Source organism: Sycon ciliatum, assembly GCF_964019385.1.
Source record: "Sycon ciliatum chromosome 5 unlocalized genomic scaffold, ocSycCili1.1 SUPER_5_unloc_1, whole genome shotgun sequence".
NCBI classification, from domain to species: domain Eukaryota; kingdom Metazoa; phylum Porifera; class Calcarea; order Leucosolenida; family Sycettidae; genus Sycon; species Sycon ciliatum.
The window spans coordinates 553,909-577,174 of NW_027044462.1; the positions used below are offsets into that span (position 1 = coordinate 553,909).

At 44.7% G+C, this 23,266-nt stretch overlaps 1 protein-coding gene across 1 annotated transcript; it reads left to right on the top strand.

Moving 5' to 3' along the window:
• Nucleotides 1–1,079: 1,079 nt before the first annotated feature.
• LOC135830331 (angiopoietin-related protein 7-like) lies at nucleotides 1,080–21,855 on the top strand. Its single transcript, XM_065342594.1, has 7 exons — nucleotides 1,080–1,395; nucleotides 9,955–10,146; nucleotides 11,376–11,513; nucleotides 12,616–12,729; nucleotides 13,662–13,867; nucleotides 14,249–14,282; nucleotides 20,545–21,855. The coding sequence occupies exons 1-7, from the start codon at nucleotides 1,260–1,262 to the stop codon at nucleotides 21,174–21,176; spliced, it is 1,452 nt and encodes a 483-aa protein (XP_065198666.1). The 5' UTR covers nucleotides 1,080–1,259; the 3' UTR covers nucleotides 21,177–21,855.
• The last annotated feature ends 1,411 nt before the right edge of the window (nucleotides 21,856–23,266 follow it).

Genomic DNA, 23,266 nt, shown 5'->3' on the forward strand with positions numbered 1-23,266 from the left:
TGTGTCGAATGCACCGCTGAAATCTAGTAATGCTGCCGAATAGTTCCAATTTCCTAGCAAAGCTCTCTCACACAGAGACCACAAACAGAAAACCCCATTAGCCGTTGAGCGACCAGGTCTGAAACCGGCTTGTGACTCGTCCACAAATTGCTGAATATTGGTGCTAATTCTCTTTGTGATTATGGTTGTAAGGACTTTCCGAACCACTGACAATAGCATTACTGGTCTGTAAATCTTTGGGGCTCCCTTCGGTTTGCCATTTTTATATATTGGCACAATAATTCCAGTGGTCATGTCGGCTGGGCAGTGCTGTAATTGGCGAATGACATTGAAAAAGGAGGACAGCCAACCAGCTAGAATGTCAGAACCAGATACTTTAGAAACAACTAATTGTACTTGCAGATGACGGTCGCAGTGATACGCTTAGTTAGCCATGGAAGCAAAGACCCATTGAAGAGGTAGCCAGTGATCTTGTAAAACCGGCAACAGCGTGACATTTTTTTCAGATGTTAAATCAGTATCTACTGCTACTGCAAGGACTACGCTGCGAGAGTTAATAGTGCGTAGCAACGCAGAAAGATTCAGCAGGTCTATTACCACTCGAGCATTTGGCAAAAGCCAAACCTGGTACTCAGCTAATTGTTTCATGATGCTAATAATGATGCTCTGCATGACTTTAGATTTGAACCTTCATGTGCAGTGCAAATCCGTCCTGCTTTGTGGGATCCTGAATCTAAGCCCATGATGAACAACTTTGAATCGCCCAATTTCCGTTATAAGAAGTAGGATACTTTTTCAACTGCATTGATACACGATATTGGAATGGTTCGAGCTATGTATTTGTGGCATTGAGATACCGATGATGGCACTTGCCTGTGACTGGAATATACAATCATGTATATGTACATGTACGCAGGACTTGAGCGGATCGGTCACCGGTAAAGGGCGAATGAGCAGAATACTCGCATTGCCATGCTTAGGCTACGAATTCAGCAACCTGAACCTGCTGAAGTGCCAGCCACGCTGAAACTGCTATAAATCGTCTACATGCTTTAAGTCAGGCAGAAAGTGAAGCTACACCTGGTGTAGCACTGTCTTCGCCTATTCATAATGTTAACAGTTTCGAAGAAGGTTGCCAATCTCGCCCTCTCCAAACCTACTTTGAAGCAAAGCAAAATAGCAACCGTCCTTCCTATCTCTCCACAGGGACTTGAGAGGGTGCAACTGAGATAAATATTATTTTAAATGTAAGTCTGCTGATGGGGCACGTGGAACCACTGCAGGTGATAATGTTGTTGTTGACAGTGGCAGCAGTGATGTTGTCCGTGAACACGAAGATGACTCTGGGCAGGAGCATTGAAGGCGGAAAAAGGGAGCCGGCTACTAATGCCACAGGCAAGTGACATTTCCTCTTTGAAGCCTTTTGAAACCAGATATCACTTTGCAGTACTGTACCCACGCGATTAGGTCTCCGGGGAGCTAATTTTTCAAATTCCATCAATAACGGGGCACTATGAAAGAGAGGGCATTATTCAAGAGAGGGTAGCATTATTATAATACTATTTTCCAATTCTGGTACGTTCACGTCATCCAGCATAAAATTAAAAAAGGCAAATAGAAACAAAGTGCAGGTAGAGATCGGCTATATAATTATAACAATAAACAAATTACAAAATGAAGCTATTGTGTCCGTCACCGAAAGGAACTTACGACGGCCGCTAGCACCCCGTAAACCTGAGCGGCAGATGCAGCGCCTAACGGTGGGGGTGAGGAGATAAGTCTCACAACCACTGGCACAAGTGCCAAGAAAGACCCCATTAGCCGCATCCATGTACCCCTTGTGCCTGGCCACAAGTTCCCAGTTGACTGTGGGTAGCAGCACGGCTGGAAAAACCGCTCCCAGGCAGTACTCTGATTTTTGCACGTTATTTCTGCATTGATAGTCAGAGTGATTGATTTTCCGCGCCGAATTTCCAACGCTGCATGCATGTCCAATGCGCGTCAACAGTATTTCACACTTTCCTTTTCTCGCGTTATCACCTCAGCTATTCCAGTTTTGTATGTGGAAACCCCCCTATTATAATAGCAGTTTTGTCTATATTTTTAATCATTCAACATCTACCTTCACTGATGAGCTATGTATTAGCGAAACAGTTGTCTGGAGGAATTATCAATATCGTCTACGGAAGTGTCCTCGCAGTGGTGATGGTTGTGTGAAGTCGGCTAAAGAGCGCAGTGTAATGGTGGAGGTGACTCAACATTTTCTTTAATGGCCGAGAGCTCTGTCGCGCCCTGTAATAAAATAATAATAATAATAATAATCTTCACTAGTTTGAGGGAAAGAGACAAACTAGAAAAGTCTGAAGAAAAAATTGACTGTCACCACCAGGACTCGAACCAGGGACCCTCGCTTGTAGCTAGCGATGCTCTTACCACTGAGCTACGGTGTAGTCGTCATCCCAGCAGAGACTGTTCAACATTTTCTTCAGACTTCGTAACTCACACTTCCTGTGAATCCACACAGGCGGGTGGGACGCAGCCCCCACTGTACCCACACACTTCACGTACACTCTAGCACGCGGGGAGCCCCAAGTCATAACATCTTCACTAGTTTGAGGGAAAGAGACAAACGGGAAAATAATAATAATGATATTAATGTAACTCGGATGGTGAGCCAATTAAATAATTGTGAACATAACTAGTCCATCATACATGATAGTAGAGTTCAGTAGGATGTTGACGTTTCGGTTTGTCACAATTCGTCTTCGCTTAGCTTCCCCTTTCTATGTTTATTACATAAACTTGAGCCTCCCAAGTATGGTGGTCTTTTGCTTTGCGTCGTCGCGTTGTCGTAAGGCCGGTATGTCCAATAGTAGGGGTGAAAGGATTATGTCGATTAATTAGTCGAAAAAATCTAGTCGATTACGATTATTCTAGTCGCTACAGCATTATCGTACGACATCCTATACGGTACAACGAAATATCCGGCAGGTGCAGTGTGTCTACATGACTCTACTGCGTGCAGCACATGTACCAGAGTACGAGTCGATGCGCGCGTGCACGGAGGTGTCAATCAACGCGTGCAGCACGCACAGCGAGTTGCTCATGCTCTGGATACACACTACATGCGTACCCGGTAGATCTACCTGATGTACTTTAGATCTATTGTGTGTAATTTGTGTGACACGCGGCTCTTTTCTCTGCACCGCGCACTGATTCGTACCCGCGAACTTCCGTTCCGGTTGCTTCACGGAACTCACTGTGCTGGACAAGTAGCTTTCAGAATCAGTTTGTGCCTGTGCGACGGTCGATGTTTCCATTATTTTTGTTCTCTTCGAAGTTTCAAAATTGATTGTAGTTGATGCAAAATGGTGAGTTTTGTCGTCAGTGGTGCTTAATCGACATAATCGATAAGTATTCGATAAGTTTTCGATTAACTGTTAAGGAATATCCCTTGATCGTTTCACCCCTATCCAATAGTCTTACTAGTTTCGTCATCATCCAGTAACTTTCGGCATTCTTTGTTGCCGTGATGCGTAGCTCATGCTCTTCTTCGTTGCGCTTTCCTTCCCCTCTTGGACCTTTCCGAACCTGAGCCTTCCAAGTTGGAAGGTTGTTGGTTTGCGCCTTGGAGAAGTTTTGGAGCTAGGTGTCCGGTCGCCGAATGTCACAGTACTCCTGGTCAGTTTTGTTCCATTTTGTCGCACTCGCTGACTGTATAAGATCTGGTTACGTTGGTGGACAGTTACTCATAACTTGTAACATTTTGTCAATATTCTGGGGCCTCCCAGCGTGTCAGCGGCAGTGGGTGATGGGCAGATAACAAGGTAGCTTGCGGACAACATCGGTGGCATGAAGCCTAGTAACTGCCAGGCGTCTTGGTGCGACTGGCGAGCAGTACAGTGTCATGCCCCAGGGGCTGCTGTGGCTGTCGACGTCGGCGGGTCGTGAGGTGCGTTTGCAGGCCTTCATGGCGCTCGGACAACTGCAATACTAGTACACAGACTCTCACTACCTACATAGTACTCTGATTCTGGCACGGTATTTCTGCATTGAATAGTGATTGATTTTCCGCGCCGAATTTCCAACGCTGCATGCATGTCCAATGCGCGTCAACCGTACTTCACACTTTCCTTTTCCCGCGTTATCACCACAGCTATGCCCGTTTTGTATGCGGAAACCTCCTATATAATAGTAGTGTGGTCTATATTTATAATCATTTAACATATACCTTCACTTATGAGCTATGTATTAGCGAAACAGCTGTCTGAAGGAGTTTATCAATATCGTCTACGGAAGTGTCCTCGCAATGGTGATGGTTGTGTGCAGGAGGGTCTAGTCGGCTAAAGAGCGCAGTGTAATGGTGAAGGTGACTCAACGTAATCTTTTTAATAATAATAATAATAAGCTCCGTGAAGCTCCTGTGGGAGTTCAATATCTCAACGGATACGCAAGTGCGCCATAACCGTCCAGACCTGGTTTTGCGGTCCAGCACGCAGGTGGTGCTGATGGATGTCAGTGTTCCCTTGGACCATAATGTTCCTACGAAAATCGCCGAAAAAATAACAAAGTATGCTCCCCTATGCCAAGAGCTTCGGCGCATCTGGCATGTGGATGATGTTCGCGTTGTGCCCCTGGTTATTGGGGCGCTTGGTGGACTGACTGGTGTGTCCCTGTCACACTCTGTGTTTGCATTGGCAAGCATTGAAAGGGCTCAGCAATGTGCTATCCTGGGCACGCTGAACATCATAAAGAAGAAGAATGTGTTGTCTTTGCAGTTGTTCGGCACTGTTCGTCGTGAAGGTGTGAATTAGATCCCATGATCTCTTGATATTTTCTCTCTTTTTCTTGTCACTACGTTTTTGTCTCTTATTGGATTTGCATGCTGTTTTCTTGACTCTTCACTTCTATTTTTTCGTGTCACTTCTATACATAATTGAAGTGATGTATCTACGAACTTCTTTTCTTTATTGTTGTAGTCTTTTAGCTTATTTCCATCATTCCCTGTAGTATTTTGAGAAGAAGGGAACCAAAATGTTCAATACTTTGATACATGTCCGAATTGGCTGGTTGTAATTCTTGCGCAGATGCATGCGTGGATAATACATGTTTTGTAATATTTTCTGCCTCCGTCCTAGATTCAAATAATAATAATAATAATAATAATAATAATAACTACACCATAGCTCAGTGGTTAGAGCATCACTAGCTACAAGCGAGGTTCCCTGGTTCGAGTCCTGGTCGTGGCAGTCAATTTTTTCTTAAAGACTTTTCCCGTTTGTCTCTTTCCCTCAAACTAGTGAAAATAATAATAATCTACGTGGAGATAATAATTTTAATATAGCTATGATTAGGATGAAGGCCGCAGACATCACGCAACTACGTTACTTGTTCGACATGTATTTACTGTGTATTTTATAACAAAAATATTATTGAAAACCCATAATCGATTTTCTTGTTCCTATCATCAGTGGGAAAAATACGGAACTAAGGATACAACCAAAGAAACTGAAGTTAAGTACTGTAAATAGAAATGTGTTAGAAATAACAACAAAATACAAGTGCAATAAAACCACTAGAGGAAACGCAAAAAGGTAACAAGATTACGTAACCAAAGGCGAGAAGGCGCTAAACGAAGTGTCAACCTACGAATACAACTTCAGTGCAACAACGTGTTCCTTCTGCTTACACAAAACAGGCTTATGAATACGTATACAGACTGCCTCAAGGACTTTCAACTGTTGAACATAACGCGCACGACACAGTACAGAAAAATGAGAGTCATCATACACACTAAGACAGTCAGGACGAGATAACAAGTGTAGATACACAGCTGACTTCTTACGATCAACACATTCATCCGCCTCATCTCGCTCCTTCCCACCCGACTCCTCCTCGTCCATCTCATCATCCTCTTCCTCGTTCCGCTCGTCATCCTCACGATCATCATCACTACCATCCTCTGCCTCGTCCTTTGTCCCCTCACCAACCGTTTCGTCATCCAATTGCTCTTCTTGCTCTTCTATCCTCTGATCACCTGTCTCATCCTCCGTTTCTGTACAGACCACTTGTCTCCCATTTGCTAGCTGCTCGTCCCGTGAGCGGAGTTGTTCCTCCAGCTCCGCTTCACTCATTTTACTCATGATCCTGCTCGACCTTCTTTCTGTTGGTATTGTCCACAACGCGCGGTCCTTGGCCGTTTCTGGCATAAATATCTGTGGAGTAGTTTGATGTTGCCCTCCGAGGTCTCTGGATTAATGTGGGAGCCGTGGCAATTCGTGTGAGAGTTGGTGATGCCAGCGCGGGTGTAGGTGGGTCCACTGCAGCCCCCGCCACAAGAAGAGCCGGTGGCGGTTCTGGTGGTGGCAAGGGCAACGGTGGTGCTGCTGGAGTTGGTAATAATAATAAAAATAATTAGAGGCCACATGCCACGTACTGCTCTTTTCTCTCCGAAACTCAACACTTGCAAGCCAGATATGGATTGATCGAAGAAGGATAGATTTACCATCACCGTTGATAAGAGTCGTCCGACCCCGCGGACGACCACGTCTGAAATGGATCGACGTTGTCAAGAAAAACTTACAATGCATTAATCTCTCGCTTCTGGATGCTGTGAAATCTGCTTCTGATAGAGCTGCTTGGCTCGAAAATGTCAACAGATGCATTGACCTCATGCAATGAGTGATATGCGAACTGTGCCCGTCGCCAGTACCTGCTTAGTGTGATTCATCCCGACTTTGAGTATTGTTTCCCTGTTTACGCATCTCACCTCTCAGCACAATCCAGGGAGAGATTGTTTACCTTGTTCCGTAGAGCTGTACGAGTTACCTGCGGTGCTTCATATCATGCTGCTGTACCACCCCTTCTTGCTTCTCTTCAAATAAAACACCTTGAATACCGATACATTTATCAATTTCTTACGTTTACGTTTATTTGTCATATTGTTCAGCCTGCATCATGCTTACGCAGTCTTTTCCCTTTGCCCACCTCTAAGCGGTCAACTCGTGGAACTACAACAAACAATAACATTATGTCAATTTGCTTGTATAAATCCATGGTAGGGTACAATTCCTTTTCCTCCAGAGCATCCCTTATGTGGAATGCCCTCCCTGCTCACTTGAAAGGAAGTGAGGACATTAGATCATTTTCTACAGAACTTTTGCACGCTCTAAATGACGACAAATTGACTATATCCCTATATCCCCTCCTTTTTGAAAATGTATTTCACCAATAATATAAGGCTTGGAATTTTTTAAACATGAATATCGACGGACTTGCCCCTTCTGTTCATGCATTGACCTGCTCTAGTAATGGTTCATGAATCCGCCCAGTCCACATTCCTTCTCCGCTTCTCTCTAGTAATGGTTCATGAATCCGCCCAGTCCACATTCCTTCTCCGTTTCTCTCAGTTTTCCTTTCCTTTCAGTTGTATCTTCCTCTCTGCTCTGCTTTATTTTCTCTTTTCGTTCGTCCCTCTTGATATTTGTACTTTGTACTGTTGAGGCAACGAACTGAAATAATAAAAAACAAACAAACAAAACAAACAAACTGTCATTATTATTATTATTATTATTACGAAACAGTTCTGTCCGCAGATTGAGTATTATTAAATATTAGAATTAACTCGTAAAACTCCAAGTCAATCTCCCATAGACACAAACCTCGTTTATTCAACATAATCATATCCTTTCCAATAAAAACAGTTCATAAAAACAGCTTTTTAGGATCGGACCCAGGCCGCATAACCAAGAGAGCTAGTTCCCTTGGCTGCTGTTGGAATATACAAGAATGGGCCTTCCAGATAATGTCTAACAAGGAGAAGTGGCTATAGTTATGAAATGAACACCGGTAACCATGGAGACAGACCACACTCTCATTATAGATACTGGTTATAAATAGACCGAATAAGGAAAATGATCTGATAGCCTATGAAGAGTAAAAGAACTTGAACCAATGACAACAAATACTCGTCCAGCACACGAGTTGTCATAGCAACACAAATAACAGCTGTCCACTAATTTTGTTGTTGGAGATGAAGTAGGAGTTTTTACTGGTTGATTCTAAATACAATAAATGAGGAGGCGGAGGGTTTAAGACCAATACAAACTATTAATAAAACCGATGGCCCCCGAGGTTTTATAATTAGTTTTTATTGGTCATAAACCCAAGGCCTCCTCATTTATTGTATACATAAGTACTGCTTTGAGCCGAATTCTGACTTTGGGGCTCATAATATGGCCGAGTTTGGACATTCTCTTAGCAGATCGAAAAGCCGAGTAGGCGAATAAATCGGGGCCGATTTTGGAAATGCCTAACGTACATGTACATGCATATGTACATGTGCAAGAATTTAAGATTATAAACAACAGCAAACGTGCACTTCCGCTTGATTACAAGCCTTTGTTGGGAGTACGGGCACCATTCCAGAGAGAACTTTATATTTCATTGACTCTCAGACACAGGGGCACTATTCAAGCCATAAGCGATAAGCAAGCCCTATGTAATCACATGCATCTTAGACAATACCTGTTGCTTCTCGTTGGCTGGCGTAGGACTGAAAGAAGTGAGGGAATGTATAGCGAATCGCAATCCAATACGAATAGTTAAGATTGTAATACTGTAAGTGCAAAGCACATTATTATTGTTTAAACGTTTACAAATTTGTGTATTGGTCACTGTGGATATGTATAACTCTGTAATGTAAATATCAAATGCAAAAACGGAAGAAGAAGAAAAAGAAAAAGGAAAAGGATTCATACAGCATTCGAATACCTGAAGAGTGTGAGTGCTGTGAAGCGTTTTGTCAGAATGATGTTGGACGGATGTACAATGTATGTGTGTGAAGGTTGTCGCGTTTTCCTGAAATGGCACGCATTGAACGCATAAATTGAGTAAAGGATTAATATATTGTACTTCAAGTGCAGGCATGCACAGTGGGTTGGTCTAAGACCATGATTGAGAAACGAGGTTTACCAGGTTCAAGTCCTCCTTGATTCAAGTCCTCCTTGAAAGTGGAAGGATTCTTTCCAACCGTGCTGCGACCCACAGTTAATTGGGAACTCGTGGCCTGGCATAGCCCTTGACGGATTATGCTAATATTTTCGTGAAATTATGCTTTTCGCATTGCTGAAAAAATTGCAGAATTATGCTATTTTTATGCCAAAAGTTATCATATTATGCCGCATTATGCTCACATATGCTGCTATGCATAATGGTTCTGTGCAAAATAACAGGGGAATTTTTTTTGTAGAGGGCGTTGTACTGTAGTAGCAAAAGTTCAACGGGGTCAACGCATCGTCCGACCTAGCTACGACCATCACTGATTGTAATGGACTGGACATGTTATCAAGGGAGTTGTAAACCTACAACTTCCTAGTGCATCTACTTGTACTTGTACTTGTAGAACATGTACAACTGTATGGAATTTGATGCGAACAGGCGGATTATTACAATTTTATGCGATTCGTATGCAATTTGCCTCGAATTATGCGATTATTCGATTTTGGTAGGAATTATGCGAAAAATTATGCTAGCATAATCCGTCAAGGCCTAGCCTGGCATGAGTAAAACATGGATGTGGCAAATGGAATTGAGGCCTTTGGCCTCAATTCATTAATCTTCCCCCACCGTTTAAGAGCCGCATCTGATGCCTGATCATGGGGTGGTGGCTTCCCACGGAAGCGGAAAGGTGGTTCTTAACCAGGGAGTTGTACGACTCCTTGTTCTTGATCTGCCCGGTACGCGAACCCGACGAACAAAACACAACACACACACACTTCAAGTCCATGCAGCGGATATCGGTACTTAAAACTACAAGTCGATAGGGGCTGCCGTCTCTCGCGGACAGGAGGCTCTTCCCCTGCACCGGATTCCCCGCCTTGAAACCTTTTCTTGTTCATTTTATTTGCTTACGCAGAAGCCTTGTTTGTATGCCTTACGTTGCGTTCACTGCAGGCATGGAATCATGTATCACTCGAGCACTTCAATTATCACAAGTTCCTCAGGCTAGTATTCACACAATCACAAGCATTTTGCAAAGCCTCTCACCACCAGTCGATCAACTGACAGTTGACAGCGCAAACCCTGCAAATTTGGCCTATATTCTGGGTGGAGAGGATATTTTCAGGAGATTTACGCACTGTTTGGGTATGTACAGACACTTTCAAGGTACACGTACTTTGTACATCTATTTATAAATGACCTTTCAGGCTGCAATGCTACACCATGTTGAGATTAGGACACATCTGCAGCATGAGCGACTGCCTAGCCCCCCCCCCCCCCCCCCCTCTACCCCACAGATACCCTGTCTATTAGGCGTAGAGAGCGGCACTGTTAAATACCTACATTCATAGTTCGCTGTGTCGTTTTAGCTTGTTCTCGTCTTGAGCGTGGTCAACTGGTTACTTCCACTTTCTTACGTCATGTCATAAGTTAGAACCTTCCAGGTCGGATGGCTGTTGTTTTGTGAATTCTAGACGTGATATAGCTATGAATCAGGTCGTTGAATGTTAAAATATCACACCAGTCAGTTTTGTGCTAATTGTTGCACGTTCTGACTCACGGGGATCTTGCATTGTATACCGGTATTTGCTAATGTTGCACGTTCTGATTCACGGGGATCTTGCATTGTATACCTGTATTTGCTAATGTTGCACGTTCTGACTCACAGGGATCTTGAGTTGTATACCGGTATTTGCTAATGTTGCACGTTTTGACTTCTTCGGGATCTTGCATTGTTTACCGGTATTTGCTAATGTTGCACGTTCTGACTCACGGGGATCTTGCATTGTATACCGGTATTTGCTAATGTTGCACGTTCTAACTCACGGGGATCTTGCATTGTATACCGATATTTGCTAATGTTGCACGTTCTGACTCACGGGGATCTTGCATTGTATACCTGTACTTGCTAATGTTGCACGTTCTGACTCATGGGGATCTTGCATTGTTTACCGGTATTTGCTAATGTTGCACGTTCTGACTCACGGGGATCTTGCATTGTATACCGGTTTTTGCTAATGTTGCACGTTCTGACTCAGGGGGATCTTGCATTCTATACCGGTATTTGCTAATGTTGCACGTTCTGACTCACGGGGATCTTGCATTGTATACCGGTATTTGCTAATGTTGCACTTTCTGACTCACGGGGATCTTGCATTGTTTACCGGTATTTGCTGATGTTGCACGTTCTGACTCACGGGGATCTTGCACTGTATACCGGTATTTGCTAATGTTGCACACAAATAGCAGATAACTTGTGAAGCCTTGGCCCTTCTCTGTTTCCATTTGAACATTCTTGTCTTCGGTTCTCCTATAAGCATTCTTTCCTCAATTTGATCGGGCATGTTTTGTCTCGTGATTCTTGGTTTATGCAGGCGGTCAGCTTCAGCAATGTCGCCAAAGTCCCCCTTGTAGCGATGCCGGAAAGTGCATCTTTACACGTTCTCGACAAGGGCAAGGCTCGTACATTTGCAACTGTGAAGATGGTCATACTGGAAAGTTTTGTGAGACAGGTACGAAACTTGAATTTGAACTCGAATGTCGAGCCAAAGTAATCATGGATGAAAAAGAAAGGACTAAATATTACACGTTATGACTAACTGCCCACCAACGTAACAAAATGATATTCAGTCAGCAAGTGCGACAAAAAGGCACAAAGGGCCACGGAGTATTGAGGCATTGAGACAGTCAACGTCAGGTCGTCAAATGTCTCAGTGCTCATTGTCAGTTTGTGCCTTTTTGTCAAACTCGCTGACTGTACATTATTTGGTTACGTTAGCGGGCAGTCAGTTATAACTTGCAACATTTACTCCTTTCTTTTAATCCAGGCAGGTAATCAAGAGCGAAAGACAAAATGTTACGCGTTATAACTACCTCAGTAACTGTCCACCAACGTAGCAAGATCTTATACAGTTAGCGAGTGCGACAAAATGGCACAAAACTGACAACTGACTGTATAAGATCTCGTTACATTTGTGGACAGTTAGTCATAGCACGTAACATTTTGTCCTTCTCCGTTTTGTACCAGAGATAATTATGTCCGAGTCCATAATTATGTTTACCCAAATGATAGACTAAATTGAAGAAACGGCTGTTCAGACACAAAACCGATACTAATATACAGTATTATGACCATATTGAACTTATCACTGAATGACACTGATCCCTTTGAGTTAAAAAAGGATCATTTTGTTTGTCAAATTCATTTGTAGATTTTTAATTAAAGAACTCATCACACTTTACATTCGTCAAGTACAAGTGCAAACACAATATATGGCAAACATGTTGGTATGTTAGACTGTTTATTCTGGTGGCAGGCCACAGTCTACCATTCTGTGCATCGCTTGACCTAAAAATGACTTTGCTCGGGACATTTCACTTCACGGAAAAACGAAGAATGTGATCCTCAAACTGCCGATATGCACATTATTTCTTTCCCTCAAACACATACACAACACACATGTGCATGTACTTCATATGAGATGCGTGGAGGGAATCCGCGAAATTCAACGGTATTTTGTTTGCCTTTCTTCTGAGTTCTATGCGAAACTCTCACTTTAAAATGCTACAACATTCCAGCTTGTTCCCATTTTATTTGCCTTTACCACCTCCCAGTACTGCCATCCTGTTCTGGTAATCCATGTCAGAACGGTGCAACATGTCAACAGAGAGGATCATCATTTCATTGTCAATGTCCACCACTGTATATTGGAAAACATTGTGAAGAAAGTAAGTATACAAGAGAACAAATTGATGCTGATCTGATCAAGTGGGAAGTTGTACTATTTTTAAGAAATCGTTAGGAAGGGATAATGTTCACAATGCCCATCACTAATCCTTATCTTAGGTCGCATCATAATCAAACAAAATGACGTGTTCTCTTCCAAATTCTACAATCCATCATCGGTGCACAAACGTCGTTGGTAGATAACGTGGGATCACTAGAAGTACAACCAGCAATTTGAAACGGTCCACAAAATCAGGGTTGGTTGGCGCTTCCAACTCTCTGATAATCTGATAGGCCGCTTGCGGTGGGGGGGGGGGGGGTGTCGGTGATTGGTTGTGACATATCCAATTGGCATCTTATCGTTATCCAACTTCTAGTAGGTTGTGAGTTGCCTAGGTGATACACGTGAGACGCTGTGTGTGACAATGATGTCCAAGCTAATTATTTTCCCATTGCGGCTTCACACCTTCCTGTTGGTCCAGTTCCACTTGCATGCAAACAATTTCCAAGCAGCTTTCCTTTCAAATGTACAATTTTTCAGTTCTTTACGACGTCGAAGTGGAAACTGTCTTGCACAAGAAAATAATGACCGCGCGTTACAGACATCTATCATTACATATGTAAGGAAGGTATTACCTAGTCAAAAGATGACTTCTAGAGAGAACGTAGATGTAAAATAATCCTGTCACCGTTGAACGATGGGTGCCAATAATCGTAAAACGTAGAATGAATCTTGATTGATTTCTGTAGCTTTGATTGCTTGTTTTAGTCACCACAATACATTGATCAACACGGCTAGGGAATCGATTTGGAAAATTCTTGGGATTTCGATGATGCGTGGCGATGATTGGGAATAAACAGTGCTCCTGAAAAACTAAATAGAACCCGGTCGAGTCTTCTACGAAACGTGATTTTTGTGTTGTTTGCTCTCCAGAGTGGTTGGACGTAGCTAAGTTTAACCAGCAATCCAACACATTGCATCAAGTCAGTGAGGATGTTTCACAACTGAAACATGAACAACGTGCTGAAAGACAGGATGATATCAATCGTATTGATTCATATCTCCAAAAACTGGGCACGAAGATTCTTACTAATGTAAACTCCACTATGAATCAGATGTCATCTCAAGTTGCCGAACTGGTGAGTTCATGATATAGCGGATTGCATCAGGTGTACTAGTAGAACATGTGTTTATCATGATATAAATAACTTTTCAATGACTGAACCAGAGTCGGTGTGATTAAGCTTACTTCCCCTACAAGATAGTGAATGCTTTATGAGTGCATCTAATCCGTTATTATACAAGCCAAACAATTACTGTAGATTTGCACCCCAAATTGATGCGAAAATGCGGAAACGATGCTAAAAAGAAAATTAATGTAAAAATTTGAAAACTATGTTCAGTGTTTTGCAGAGTTATGGAAACAAGCTTGTGAGTGCGAATGCCTTTTTAGTCTTTACATGCATATTATTATTATTATTATTAACAATGTTGTTTGCTCTTGTTGGGGTTTCCCACAGAATGAAAAGCTCAACGAAGTCCAGGGAAATCAAGGTAAACATGTAATGCAATAATAATGAAATATAAAGTATGACTAACACTAGTCTAACAGTCCACCAGGGTAACGAGATCTTGTACTGTAAGATAGCGCCACCTAAAGGCACAAAACCGACAAGGATATTGAGACATTTGACGACCTGGCTCCTATCTCCAACACATCCACAAAGCCCAAACCAACATACTTCAAACTGGGAAGTCTCAGGTGAGAAAAGTTCCAATGAGGGGAAGGGATGCATCGATCTGCAGGTGTGGGATTTGTTATTTCCTTACTATCCGCACTTCATGACCCATAATGAAAATACTCAATATCAGTAAGTGAGGATACAATCTGCTAATCGTCTTGCGACATGTTGTACTGCTTATCGCGTTTTGAACTAGTTGTTGCCGTACAAGCAGTATCTTGTTAGGCTAATGCAACCTTTCACTCCAAGTAGGCGAGGTTAAGTTTACACGCAAGTGGGTAAGGGCGCGTTCAGACTACCGTGAACCCCGTCAAACCGTGAATGCCGATAAACCGTGAAGGACATTCACACTACCGATAACAAACTAACGTGACCGTGAAGTTTTCAGCTCTCACCGCGGCACTGACAAGGGATTTTCCCTTTTTTTCGCAGCGCGCATGCAGCCTGAGCACTTTTTTACTGCCGGTAAAAGTTTACTGCCGCATCAGCCGCGGCAGTAAAACTTTCCCACCGGTAACGTGCCAGTAACGTCACGTGATCAAATCACCTTGGCGACTTTCCCTATCGGTCACTTTTTATCGGTAGTCTGAACGCGCCCTAAGGCAGGGGTTGGGACATGTACATGTTTATGGGTAAGTACATAGGTAGTATTATCAGGTATATAGGTATGTATGTAGGTAGGTAGGTAGGTAGGTCAGTATGTATGTAGGTAGGTAGGTAGTAGGTAGGTAGGTAGGTAGGTAGGTAGGTAGGTAGGTAGTAGGTAGGTAGGTAGGTAGGTAGGTATGTATGTAGGTAAGTAAGTAGGTAGGTAGGTAGGTAGGTAGGTATGTATGTAGGTAGGTAGGTAGGTATGTAGGTAGGTAGGTAGGTAGGTAGGTAGGTAGGTAGGTAGGTAGGTAGGTATGTAGGTAGGTATGTAGGTAGGTAGGTAGGTAGGTAGGTAGGTAGGTAGGTAGGTAGGTAGGTAGGTAGGTAGGTAGGTAGGTAGGTATGTAGGTAGGTAGGTAGGTAGGTAGGTAGGTAGGTAGGTAGGTATGTAGGTAAGTAGGTAGGTAGGTAGGTAGGTAGGTAGGTCGATATGTAGGTAGGTAGGTAGGTATGTAGGTAGGTAGGTAGGTAGGTAGGTAGGTAGGTATGTAGGTAGGTAGGTAGGTAGGTAGGTATGTAGGTATGTAGGTAGGTAGGTTGGTAGGTAGGTAGGTATGTAGGTAGGTAGGTATGTAGGTAGGTAGGTAGGTAGGTAGGTATGTAGGTAGGTAGGTAGGTAGGTAGGTAGGTAGGTAGGTAGGTAGGTAGGTATGTAGGTATGTAGGTATGTAGGTAGGTAGGTAGGTATGTAGGTAGGTATGTAGGTATGTAGGTAGGTAGGTATGTAGGTAGGTGGGTAGGTATGTAGGTATGTAGGTAGGTAGGTAGGTAGGTATGTAGGTATGTAGGTAGGTATGTAGGTAGGTAGGTATGTAGGTAGGTAGGTATGTAGGTAGGTAGGTATGTAGGTAGGTAGGTAGGTAGGTAGGTAGGTAGGTAGGTAGGTATGAAGGTAGGTAGGTAGGTAGGTAGGTAGGTATATATGTAGGTAGGTAGGTAGGTAGGTATGTAGGTAGGTAGGTAGGTAGGTAGATATGTAGGTAGGTAGGTATGTAGGTATGTAGGTAGGTAGGTAGGTAGGTATGTAGGTAGGTAGGTAGGTAGGTATGTACCCAATGCTGTAGACAGCAAGCTGTTTCTGCCATAAAGGCCTCATCAGTACAGCTACGAGTTAAATAGGCCGAGCTACCAGCCATGGTGCAAAGGAGGCACCACAGACATTAAGGTAGCTCGTCGCTCTAGCGCCAGAGTGCTCAAACTACAAAATGTAGCGGGCATTGCGCGATGCAGCAGCACTAGAGCAGCCTACTGGTAGGTATGTAGGTAGGTAGGTAGGTAGGTAGATAGGTACAGTGGTTAGGTAGATACTAGTTACGTGGGTAGAGAGATAGGGAGGTATCCAGCAGGTAGATGGTTATATTACCATAATTACAGGGATGAATTTATCCTGTATCGCATCGCAGTTTGCCATGCAAAATCAATCTACTGCTACTCAAAAGTCACCGTGACTCGCAGAAAATTGCGATACATACAGACTATCCATGCCTGGCCTGTGCTATCAAGTGATATGCATACAGTGCAGTGTACGTGGTGCAGGCACTCTCAAGCTGCGTGCACATGTATGCTTCAGTCGTTATTTTTGCAAATGGGCTTTCAGGCATCACTCTCAAGAAGGACAATGTGGTAAATACCCTACTTCCAAAGAAAAAAATGCCAATCAAAATCAAAGACTGCTACACAATGGTGATTTCGTATAGCAGAAACTGCTTTGCAAAAATATGACAGTAAATTCATCCCTGAATTATAACTATCAACTTCTAAGCTCGTATTCCACTCCGTTTTACCCTCGAGTATCATGCCAGTGGTTGCTGGAGAGAATTCAAGGTCAGCTCCGGTTTCTTGGAGTCCTCGAGCTTTTTTTTATTTCTTTTTTGATACGAAAGTCCACTATATTCCCGAATATGTGCGAGAAGTGGTGGCGGGGCCAGGCTGCTCTGCCGACCTCAAAGGTTTCGGCGTCTAACCAGACAAAGCGCGCCATAATGCAGTAAAACCATGAAGAGGGGAGGAAGAGGGGAAATGAATAATAGTGAGAAACAAGGACAATGGGTAGATGGTCGTGAGAGAAGCAGAGTGAAAGATAACGTCACATTGTGGTAAGGGGGGGGGGGGGGAAGATGCTAGTGAGGCACTGGTCTAAACCGTTTCATAGGGCGTCGGTGGCTGCTTGCCAGCTCAGGTGCAGCAGATACTTGTTGCATTTTTCCTTGAATGATTGGAGCTGTCTGGGTTGTGGCTTTGCTGGTAGAATGGTCGCTGGTAGGATGTTCCACAAGGGAATAATGCAGCCTGGGTAGGAACACTGGAGGCTGCTACGAATGCGCGGGCAGCGTCGACTTGAGCTGGAGCGGGTGGCCGTGGGCAGTCTCCGTGGCTAACCTAGTGGATCGAACACCCACTGGGAGGGGATTGGCTGGAGGTGGGAAGATGGGCTTCAGTGGGCTTGTTGGAAGGTAGGACAGCTTGAACGTGAACGAAAGCGCAGCAAACAGTCGGCGGTGTTTCAGGCTGGGGAGCCAGGCGCCTGGGCCAATCACCTTCAGCGCCTTGTGCTGGATTTTGTCCAGTCTGGATGTACCTGACCCCATCCACACCAGGCAGCAGTATTCCATTGTTGGCCGCACGAAGCCTTTGTAGACTGCCGTGCGGCCGCTGGAGTCCAACAGGGGCGCAACCATTCTCAGGAAGTGTAGGCGTTGGGCAGCCTTTGAGGCCACGGCCCGGAAGTGTGCTGCGTAGGACAGTTGCGAGTCGAATGCTATGCCCAGAAGTTTAATTTCCTTCTCTTCAGGAACAGTCACTCCATTGAAGAGCACTGGTGGGAACGCTGGGGGAGGCTTGCGGTGGTCGATGATGAGGGCCTGAGATTTGGATGCCTCGAAGGTGACCTTCCACTTGGAACCCCAGTGGGAGACGGCGTCCACTGCTTCCTGGAGTTGTGCTGCAGAGTCGGATATGCTAGCGGTGGCAGAGATGCACTGATGCAGTGTCGTGTCATCTGCATACGTGGCAAGCTCAGCACCAGCAGGCAAGGTGTCCTCGCAGTCATTCACGTACATGAGGAATAACGTTGGTCCAAGGATGCTACCTTGTGATACCCCTGCTTGGATATGGTGCAGGGAGGACTCTTGGCCGCCCACAACAGCCTGCAGGCGCCGGTTGTGTAGGTAGCTTTCCAGCCATCCCAGAAGCGGTCAGTCTAGACCGTACACGGAAGCCTTATGCAGCAGGCCAGCATGGCTGACTTTATCAAAGGCGCCTGCTATATCTATCGCCAAAACATGGGCGGCTCCTCCTAGGCCGGCTGCTCTGGACCATTCACAGTGGAGCTTGGTTAAGACGTCGCTTGTGCTCAGGCCCTTTTTGAACCCGAACTGTTTCGCAGAGATGACATTGTGGGACTCCACGAAACTGGTTATCTGACGATTGACAATTGTTTCCATCACTTTGGATATGATAGACGGCAGAGACACAGGTCAGTAGTGTTGAGGCAGGTTCTTGGACTTCTTCTTGTGAATGGGTGTGACTCTAGCTGTCTTCCAGAAAGTCGGCATAACCATGTTGTAGAAGCTAAGGGAGAACAGTTTGGAGAGTGGCTTACTTAGGGGGTCAGCACACATCTTCAGAACTCGCGCGGGAATGCTTCATTTTTGATGTTAATTTCCATGCCATGACGACCGTATGTGAAAAAGAACACCTCTCCACCAAGAACGAGAATCCAGACGAGATCGAATCGAGTGGAAAGACGACTTTTTGAATTAAATTTTGGGGACGATCCCTGATGACGTCATTGGTGAATAGTTTGCCAGCTTAGTGCGATGCAGTATAGATGTATTATTTTATTTATTTATTTATTTCTGCCTCTCGTGGCATGTCAAGACAGCCAATTGAATTGAGGAGAGGGTGAGACCAACCACGAAAGAAGAGAAAAAAAGAAAATGAAGAGCACGTACACAAAGTGGGAAGGGATTAGCAACTTTAAAAGCAATGGGATGCTCAGCGAGCTATGCAGCGGAAGTGGTGACTGTGACTTTGTTTACTGGGAGATACTGAAGTGCTGTCTGACGAGGGTACGGAATTTGGGCATATCTGGAGCTTGTCTAACACTGGGAGGTAGTTGGAGCCACGTGGAGTAGGAGGGAAAGAAAGGGGAATTTACGAATAGGGTAGATCTAGCTAGGGGGAGACGAACGCAGCTTCGGGTGGTGCCACCTGAATTGAACTAATTAAGGGACTGCAAATGAGCAGGGTTCCGGTCAAGAAAAATTGAATGTGCCAGGGTGCACTTGGAAGCATCAAGGTAATGTTGCAGAGTGGTAGTGGATGCAGCAGCATACAAGTCTAGATTTGTGATATAACGATCAGTACGAAATATGATGCGCAGTATACGGCGATGGAGAACTTCTAATTTACCTATGTGGGTTTCGTTAATGGTGGACCAGGCAGGGAAGCCGTACGTGAAGAGGGGAAGAATGTATGATTTATAAAAATTAATCCGGCAATTTTTGGGCAAATGGGACAATTGACTTGACATTATGCCGACAGATCGGCATATTTTGGACGACACATGATCAGCATGGTGAGACCAGGAGAGGGCGGAATCTATGACAATGCCAAGGTGTTTAAGGTGGGGCGCTACAGAGATAGGGTGACCGAGATCATCGGGAAAGTGGAAGATGGGCACTGGATCTGTGGGAGGGGGAAAAAGGAGGAGCTCGGTTTTGGTCACATTTGGCTTAAGGTACCAAGTGCTCATCCAGTGAACAATGTCGTTGATACAGGTCTGAACTTTGGGGTACAGGGTGGTGTGAGATGGGGAGGAAGCAAGGACAGTGGTATCATCTGCAAACAAAGAAATATTGGGAATTGAATAGGGGATGTCATTAACGTCGTGTAGCAGTGAACATTTTGGAGAATTCTCATTCAAAGAGAAGAGGTTGGTCGCAATGTTCGCCCAACGTCTTGACAGATTCAGGCTTCTGTATCCTTCCAGGAATCCTGAAGGACCTTCCGAGGAAACTTCATCCCCATGAAAACGTTTTTGATATGCTAAATACATCTCGAGACATATGCACAACGTTTCGGTATTGCAAAATGCAGAATCTGTGCTTGTTGCTGACGATGGAGATCAAGGTTGATACTTCCAGGGATAGTAAAGCTGCTTAGGGTTGCAACGGGGGCTTATTTGTATTATCCTTGCACCCAGACTCCAAAGAGGCTTTCCTGGTTTGCGCTCACTCAACACAGATCGGACTTGACTAATATTTGCAAATGCGATGCTTTATTTCCACGAACTCAGCAAGAGATTAGCAGTATTAACATGCCATTATTACATAGTGCTTTTCACAGTCACCCAGGGCTTTGCTGAATGGAACGTGCATATACACTGCACCTAGTTTGGTATTCTTTTCCTTCTTCTGCAGGGCTATTTTCTTGTCAGAGAACCGACTATGGTCCGTCAAATGTATTCCTCGGCAGAAAAATGACTACACTGTACACTGCATACTGTGATCGAGAGACTGATGGAGGTGGCTGGATTGTGTTTCAGAGAAGACAAGATGGCTCAGTGGACTTTTACCGTGACTGGAATGCATACAAACGAGGATTCGGATCAGCGTCTGGAGAGTTCTGGCTGGGTCTAGATACACTACACTATCTGACGTCACAAGCTGATAGTACGTATGAACTACGTATTGATATGGTGTTCAATATAACTGGAGAGAAGCATTATGCCAAGTGGTCAACATTCCGTGTTGAAGGTGAAGCTAACAATTACAGACTACATGTTTCAGGATTCTCAAGCCCAACATTGGCAGACAGAATGAATTACCACAATGGACAACAGTTCAGTACTCGAGATCGTGACCATGACTCTAACAGTCTTGTAGACTGTTCTAATGCATGGAAGGGTGGTTGGTGGTATAACACCTGTCACCATGTCAATTTCAATGGATTGTATGGACGTAGTGATGAAGACACAACTGGTGTAGTGTACTATCAAGGCGGGTACAAGAGTTTGAAGTTTGTGGAAATGAAGCTAAGAAGGCGTGGCTAAAACCCAAAGCACCGCTAGATTCACTTCACACACTGTGCTCATTTGAATCGAACTGCAAACATTCTGCACTGTTAAACGTTTTCACTGGTTTCCTCTTGTCATGATGGATTTTGGCTATACTTGGAAATATGTTATACCTCTTTCCACCGATAAATTTCTTTTGCAGGAGAGTCAACCTGCCATTCGATTCTTAATCTCCGGGTTCCAAAAAGCAAGTAATGCTTTTTGTTTAACATAATATTAATAGCCACATGCACTAAGGGAGTGTTGACCGTTTCAGGGCATTGCGCGCATCTTCATAACCAGCTTCTCCGCCACCATACAACACATTGATCTCCTAGGAGCGCTTTCGTTTTATACTTCTTATCAGCGAGCTATCGTGGTTACAAGAATACAATCACTCTTTCTAATATACTGTACTTTCCCTGTCTACTACAATCACCCGCATTCTCTCACTAGCCACCTGAACATTAACCATCTAGCGCTACACACTTTACCAGCTGTTTTCTATGTTGTTTTACGTCACTAATTGCTTAAACCAAACACACTGTAGTCTGAATCACGAGCAAAAGCTGAAGTTCAATTGACGGTTAGTCACACTATCTAACATTTCTGTGGCATGCATGGTAGATAAATTTCACGTCATTAATTGTCATGAAAAGAGCACCCTGTAAACTGTTGTTCGTGGAACTGTACGACAGGAAAGTTTCGGGTGAGTGTGTGTGTGTGTGTGTGTGTGTGTGTGTGTGCGTTCGTGTGTGTGTGTGTGTGTGTGTGTGTGTGTGTGTGTACATGTATGTGTGTGTGTGTACGTTTGTGTGTGTGTGAAAACACTGAATATCTCATCATGTGATCCCAGCGTGGTTTCCGAGCGAGAATTTGTTGGAATGTCTACACTTCCAGATGAGATCACTTCTCTTCTTGACACATGTTGCTCTACCCGCGGTTTTCATCCGGAACTTCTCCGAGAGGCAGAGTTGGCACCCTTTGCTGATGTTGCTGTAAGCTCGTGCTCGTTCCAAAGCACTCCACTGGATCGATTAGTTTTCTTGTCTCTCCTTCAATTTCCAGACTTACTTGGATAGCTTGGTGCTCTTCCTTCTCTGCTTGTGGTTGAATATGTACATGCCTTATTTCTCGTTGGCTGACGTAGGAAAGAAACGAGAAATGTAGTTCTTTTTTGTCTTTCTTTTGCATGACGTAACATTTGCTGCTCGCAAATGCGAGATATTAGGAGCATGCGCTCCGGCTGCGGCATTCTTTTTCTTCTTGCTTTGCAAGTGTAGTGTATTTCTCATCCCGTTTTTTTTCAACGTACTTTCAGGATCCTTTTTAGGAACATGCCTCCCCGAAAAAGGACCCGCCGTGCTGCAAGCACAGAACCCGCACGACTGCAGGCTGACGCGCAGCAGAAAGATGCGGCGGCGGCACGCCTGGAGGAGCAGGCAACTCGCATCAGGCTGCTCGAGGCCCAAATCGAGCTCGAAAGGGCCAGGGCCCCGGAATCCCCACGCGGCAGAGGTCGCAGACGGAGACGTTCTCCGTCATCGTCGTCGCCGTCGTCGTCGTCATCTAGATCATCGTCGAGTGCCAGCAGTGCATCGCGGTCACCCAGCCCCAGGAGCCGGAGATCCAGGTCCAAAAAATTCAAAAATCAAAAAGTTCCGGCAGGAAGGCTCGCCGTCATCGCCATCACTCGAGTGCTACGTCAACGGGCCCCAGTAAATGGAGGAACGTGGCGTATGAACACCAGCACTCAGTCAACGCCCGGCTCCAGGAGCGCCTGGAGAAAGTGCGGAGGGCACTAAAATCCGACCGGCTGAGGAGCGCAACGAAAAACCTAAAGAAAGGTGAGGACATTCTAGAGGACAGGCAAGAGTGGCTCGCCGTCGCCGATACCCATGGGGTAGAGGTGGCGAACAAATTTGTGGAGGGAGGGGAATCCTCAGCATTGTGACCTCCGCCGAAAAGAGCAAGAGACTGAATGCAGCCGTGCAGTCCGTGGCCATGCAGCGGCCCTTTTGGGGGGGCATCCCATCCAGGTTCGGCAGGGGCGGGGTGGTCACCCCTAAAGCAGCCGCACGAGGGGC